Source organism: Melospiza melodia, chromosome 7, assembly GCF_035770615.1.
Source record: "Melospiza melodia melodia isolate bMelMel2 chromosome 7, bMelMel2.pri, whole genome shotgun sequence".
Lineage (NCBI taxonomy): Eukaryota > Metazoa > Chordata > Aves > Passeriformes > Passerellidae > Melospiza > Melospiza melodia.
This window is the reverse complement of record NC_086200.1, coordinates 29832656-29839205: the sequence shown is the minus strand read 5'-3', so window position 1 is coordinate 29839205 and position 6550 is coordinate 29832656. Positions and strand designations below refer to the sequence as shown.

The 6550-nt window shown below is 52.3% G+C and overlaps 1 protein-coding gene across 1 annotated transcript; it reads left to right on the top strand.

Moving 5' to 3' along the window:
• Nucleotides 1-3512: 3512 nt before the first annotated feature.
• On the top strand, nt 3513-6078 carry KLF2 (KLF transcription factor 2). Its single transcript, XM_063161097.1, has 3 exons — nt 3513-3648; nt 3757-4651; nt 5196-6078. The coding sequence occupies exons 1-3, from the start codon at nt 3574-3576 to the stop codon at nt 5369-5371; spliced, it is 1146 nt and encodes a 381-aa protein (XP_063017167.1). The 5' UTR covers nt 3513-3573; the 3' UTR covers nt 5372-6078.
• The last annotated feature ends 472 nt before the right edge of the window (nt 6079-6550 follow it).

The window sequence follows — 6550 nt, the reverse complement described above, 5'->3', positions numbered from 1 at the left end:
TACTTTATTCAGACAAAAGACCTACAGGATTAAATCACTCTCCCCAAATTAAGATGAGTGTGTCTCTGACAGATACCTGTATATTTCATTTTATGTGGTTGTTTACATCGTTTTATCAACTTCCTTGACAGCAGATTCTAAAATGTGCCTACTCAGAAACTACAGTTTAAAATAGAAAAAAAAAAAAAAAAGTATAGTCAACAGAACTGTGACAATTTGAGAGGCAGGCAAGGAAATCCTCTGCCTTATTTCAACATGAAGGGGCTGGTCACGGTGTTACCTGTGCTGTGTACTCTAGGTGCTAAGAGGTGTCATTTTCAGGTTCGTTTACCCTGGTATTACTATTTTTGCTAGTTTGCTCTGGGTGCAATCAGGACTTTCTGAGAACAATCCCTGAGAAAGGAGTTTTGTGTTTGTTTGAGTTCTGTAATGACTCAGAGCTGGGGCTGCCAGGTGAGTGGGTATTGCACCAACCCATCCAGCCCTCGCTTGGGTTCTTCTGTTAACATACAAAATCTCGATTGCAACTCCTCAAAAAGTTTCTCCTTGATCTAAAAGCAACAAGAGACAGCAGCAGCAACACCTAGGAAAATGAACTTTGCCATATAAAAAATGGCTGAGTCCGTGTTTACTTTGGCTGGAAGACAAATCACACATCATTTAGCTCTCCTCTACCCACAGAAGATTAACAAATACTTTCTAATCTCACATTCTTCACATTTATACACCAGTGGCATCACTCCTGATCTATGCTAAGTGAGATCACTGCCAGGATCTTTGCGTTTAGGTATTTAAAATAAGAGTTGTGAGCAGCAAAAAGCCAGAAAATGTCAGCACAACTGTCACAGAGCGAGTGGAAGGTCATGGCAAAGTTGTTCTCAATTTGCGCAGAACCGGTGACTCACAAGGTAAATAAATTCTCACATTTGTCTCCCCAGGTTTAGTGCAGCTCTCAATTTTTAGCCTAACTGCTTTTCTTGAAAACAAAAAAGAAACTGAAGGCGGCGAATTTATTATTTTGTGTGCTTGGCTTTCATCCCCTCTGCCCACGAAACTTTTCCTTTACACAAAGAAAATGCAGAGTTTGGTGATGGAGCCACAAACAAAAGTCCTTGCAGTGTCTCCTGCAATCCAATTGGAACTTCTCAGTGAAACCTACACGTCCAGTTGTATATCCTAGAAACAAAATATTTTGTTATAGCTGTTGCTGAAATCGCAAGCACATGAACTGACACAGACATTCAGGGTGTGTTATCAGGGGAGTATTCACATTCATTCTGAATTCATCAGAGTATATTTTCTTGGCTGACTCACAGCCCCATATATACGTATCATTCACTTACGGACGTTTTATTAGAGGAAAAGAGTTTACATTGAAAGATTACACAAGTGTGACATTACAGAGCCATGAGTCACACATCTTTGTGTACAGCGTTACCATGCATTCAGTGTATTGATTCTGCTCCAGTCACAGAAGTTTGGCTGCTCCTTCTGGCCAACCTGTGAACTTTGAGAATGAAAGCTATAGAAAGTTAAACGAGAGATATTCCTGGTTTTAAAACACGTGTGGCTATTGAAACGATCATTTACTCACCCTAGCAACTGAGTTTTCCCGAGGTGGTTAAACACAGCCACAAGCCTGGGATGGGCTCTGGTGAACAGGCTCAAAGTGCTTGGGAGAACCAGAGCCCACCAAGGGCATTGATCCTTCCCCTAAACCTGAGAGCTGCCCTCCTGCACCCTCCTGGCTTCCAGCTCACTTAGAAACGCCTCTAAAAGTTTCCTTTGCAATATAGAGGGGCAAAGGAGAAAGCACAGCTTTCTTTGAACAGGCTCACAAAGAATCAGTCTATCCCTTGACAGATCATAGATTTCCCCCCTTTCAGATCTGTCACTTTTGCTCCTGGATGGTGGCCAAGCAGCCACGATCCTCAGAAACAGGAGTCTGGAGCACGTTATCAGAAGTTATAGGAGAATTGCTCCTTCAGAGTCAGCATCTGAGCTAGAGGCCAAGGTAAGGGAGAAGAACAATGTTCCCTTCTGAAAAATCAACCCCAAGACCATAAATTGCTTACAACCAGCAGAGATCACAGAAGCTAGGTGCGTTCTTTCTCTCATAATGTCACATTGCAACGCTGATTTTGGCAATCTTTGAGCAGCAAATGGAAATCCTGCTACAGATCTGGACTTCCATTAAATGTAAAACTCCAGCAAAGACCCTACAAGGGTGGCATCAAACACCTTTCTGTCAGCACCAAGGTGCATCAGGGACCTTTTAGGGTGACCAGTGCCAAGAGACCCCATCACCAGCTCAGTTTACTCATGGGAGCAGGACATGTCTCTCTCCCCCACTGTTCTCCTGACACCTTCCACTCTTCCCCCACCTTCTTTCTCTCATTCTGGCTGCACCACATGCCCCAGGGATGAGGCTGGGTTGTGGGACAGCTTCTCTGAGGTGTGGGGAGATCAAACCCCTGATTCTTGGTGTCATTCTCAGTGTCCCCAGGGCAAGGACCCCTGAGTGCTCCCTTCCCACAGCAGAGCCTTGTTGAAACCCGTAGCCATCAGCGTCCCCCCATGTCACAGATGCTCCCTCACTGTTTCCAGGGCAGGGTCCCCTTATCCCACCAAGTCCTTCACGGTGTCTCTTAGCACACAGCACAGGGTCCCCGCAGCAGAGATCCCTTGGCGTTCCCTAAGCTCACTTGTGGCAGAGACCCCTCAGTGTCCCCCTGCTCGAACCGGGGGTCGCGGCTCTCTGGTCCCTGTCCCACCCGGGGGTCGCGGCTCTCCAGCCTTGCCCTGCCCTGGGGTCGCCACTCTCCTGCCCTTGCCCTGCCCGGGGGTCGCGGCTCCCTAGCCCTGTCCCACCTGAGGGTGGCCGCTCTCCATCCCCTATCCCACCCGGGGGTCGCGGCTCTCTGGCCCCTGTCCCACCCGGGGGTCGCGGCTCTCTGGTCCCTGTCCCACCCGGGGGTCGCGGCTCTCTGGCCCCTGTCCCACCCGGGGGTCACGGCTCCCCAGCCCCTGCCCTAACCGGGGGTCGCGGCTCCCCAGCCCCTGCCCTAACCGGGGGTCACGGCTCCCCAGCCCCTGCCCTAACCGGGGGTCGCGGCTCCCCAGCCCCTGCCCTAACCGGGGGTCACGGCTCCCCAGCCCCTGCCCTAACCGGGGGTCGCGGCTCCCCAGCCCCTGCCCTAACTGGGGGTCACGGCTCCCCAGCCCCTGCCCTAACCGGGGGTCGCGGCTCCCCAGCCCCTGCCCTAACTGGGGGTCACGGCTCCCCAGCCCCTGCCCTAACCGGGGGTCGCGGCTCCCGGGCCGCCCCAGCCCCGCAGCGAGGGGAGGGCTGCGGAGGGGGCCCGTCCCCGCTCCGCTCCGCCCCGCTCGGGCTGGGACCGCCGCCGCCGCCGCGTCCTTTTATACCGGGGCTAAATTTAGGCTGCGCCCGAGCCGCTGCCTCCCGCCCGCCCCGTCCGGGACGCGTTTCCTCCGCTCCTCGCAATTGGCCTGAGGCCGCCCGCGCCCGCGTTATAAGGTGCGGAGGGCGGCCGGCCGCGCTCGTCCCGCACCATGGCGCTGAGCGACACCGCCCTGCCCTCCTTCGCCACCTTCGCCAGCCCGTGCCGCGAGAAAGCCCTGCACGAAGTGAGTGTCCCCGGCGGCACCGACGGCCCCGCGCCCCGAGCCCGTCCCCGCCGCGTCCCCCCGGCCGAGCGGCGCCTCTAACCCTGTCCCTTTTCTCTCTCTCCCCAGAGGTGGAAGTGTGAGCAGGAGGCCAAGACCCCCGGCGGCACCTGGGGCGGCCTCTCGCCGCGCAAAGAGGATGAGGATCTCAACAACGTGCTGGATTTTATCCTTTCCATGGGCAGCGATGGCTACGGCCAGGGCGCTGCCGGCGGGGATTATCCCCCTGCCCAAGGCGACAGCGGTGGCTTTTACCAGACAAACCCGTCCCCGGGATGCTACGATGCCCTGGAGCAGGGCAGCCCCCCGCCCTACAACGCCGGCATCGTGCCGGAGATGATGCGCTCCGAGATGGACTCCAACTATTGCCCCCCTGGCAGCGTCCACGGCCGCTTCTTCGTGACACCCACCTTCGGCGGCCCGCAGTTCGTTGAGAACATTAAGCCCGAGCCCGACATGGACAATTATGGACCGGTGCTGGGTCTGGTGCCCCAGGCTTGCCCAAAGATCAAGCAGGAGGGCAACGCGACGTGCATGATGGCCTACGAGCAGCCCCGGGTGGCCAGCTCGCCGCAGATCCCCGGGGCAGAGACGCCCCCGCTGAGCCCCGACGATCTCATGGTGAACGAGTGCCACACGCAGATGATCCAGTGCCCCTCGTCCGTGTCCTACCAGCAGAGCTACCACCCGGCCTCCGGCTTCCACCACCCGCAGACCCACCTGCAGTACCAGAACACCTCCCAGTTTGGCCTCTTCGAGGACAGCCTGCCCTTACAGCCCTCGGCTCCCCGGGGCATGCTGACCCCTCCTTCCTCCCCTCTGGAGCTGCTGGACTCCAAACCCAAGCGGGGTCGGCGGTCCTGGCCGAGGAAGAGGACGGCCACCCACACGTGCAGCTATGCCGGCTGTGGGAAGACCTACACCAAGAGCTCACACCTGAAGGCTCACCTCAGGACGCACACAGGTAATTATTGCCGATGGCCTTGGTGTGGAGACGTGCTGTGCGCCGCTTGGGATTGTAGTCTGTTAAAGTCACAGCTCTGTAACATCCAGGTGTTTACCTATGTAGTCAAAGCTTTTCTAAGGGCTTCTAAAGCCCTTTCTCCAAAGATTTTCACTGCAGCTATAGGTGAAAATCTCTGGAGAAAAAGCTTTAGAGAGGGCTTTGGAGAAAGGGCTTTATGGTAAAGGAATTTCTAGTAACTGAGCTTACAAGCAGTTGGATCTTGGTAGCGAGTACGGGGATACAGAAAGGGCTTTGGAGGAAGGGCTTTATAGTAAAGGTATTTCTATTAATTGAGCTTACAAGCAGTTGGATCTTGGTAGCGAGCACAGGGATACAGAAAGGGCTTTGGAGGAAGGGCTTTATAGTAAAGGTATTTCTATTAATTGAGCTTACAAGCAGTTGGATCTTGGTAGCGAGCACAGGGATCCGCCACAACAAACCCCGGCAGGTTGCCCGGTGTGCGACGCCACGCCGAGTCACGCTGTCCCGTCTCCCCAAACAGGTGAGAAGCCCTACCACTGCAACTGGGAAGGCTGCGGCTGGAAATTCGCGCGCTCGGACGAGCTCACCCGGCACTACCGCAAGCACACGGGCCACCGGCCCTTCCAGTGCCACCTGTGCGACAGGGCCTTCTCCCGCTCGGACCACCTGGCCCTGCACATGAAGCGGCACATGTAGCCCGCCCCGCCGCCCGCGGGACCGTGTTTGACTGCTCAGGTGCACGAGGGTGAGGAACCTGTAGCTGGTACTACACAGGGAAGGCACCGCCCGACGCGCCAGGACGGACGCGGAGGATCCCACGCGAGGATGCTCGGCCGTGCCCCAGGCAGGGACCTGCCCGTCCCGGTCAGCAAGGAGGACAGGGGTTAATTTATGCAGCTTCTGTGAAGGGTGAACTCCCTAAGACTCCGTACAGATTGTATAGAAGAAGCTGTAAATATGTTTTTTATTCCCCCCCCCCCCCCACCCCGATTCTAACTGCCCGTTCCTAAGCTTTACAAGACAATGTTTGTATGGAAACTGCCTGAAGTTGACCCTAGAAGAGATAAAATGAATGTTTCTGTAGCTGACGATGTTAGTTTAGATCTCAGTTGAAGGCATGGCTAAGAGAACACTCCTCTTGTTAGACTGTTTGGTTCACAGGTGCAATAGTATTCTTGTTTGCCATGATCTACACTAGAAGTACAGGGCTTGATGTCTTGTAAGAAAATAACCTATTTACTGTAATTTTTTTATATATTGTAAATAATTTTATACAAGGAGAAATATTGTATATGTAAATAGAAGACAAATGGGTATTTTGCCTATTTTCTGTTTTTATAAAAACGTAATTTTTCAATGGTTGAAAACATTTCATCTTTTTAATAAAATAAGTTTTTAATTGCTGTGATTTTTATTCTCCTTTGAGATATCCCTGTTACCTTTTTTCCTGATAGCTGGACCAGCAACCACCTGATTGTGTTTCAAATTATCAACAACTGTAACAAGACACTTTAAAAAATCTGAGCCATGGATTTGTTTGAAATAGATAACAGAGTAAGTAAGGTATTCTCACTGGTAAAGAAGACATAGTACAGTGCTTTATCAAAAAATAAAATAGGAAAGTAGATCATATTCAAAATACACTTCCTAAAAATGGTTAAGTAAGCAACACTGTAATTTCAGTCTCATTTCTAGTTTATGCTAGACTATTTTAATAGCATTCTTAATGTTTTCCAGATGCAGTTCTAGTTTTGCCAGCAGTGTGTGGGTTTTTACTATAAATTTAAACACTGCATTTTTGTAATTATGGGGGCTTATTTTAAGGCATTCTTGTACATAAATTATCCTTGTTCTCAAGAACTCAGTGCAGAATAC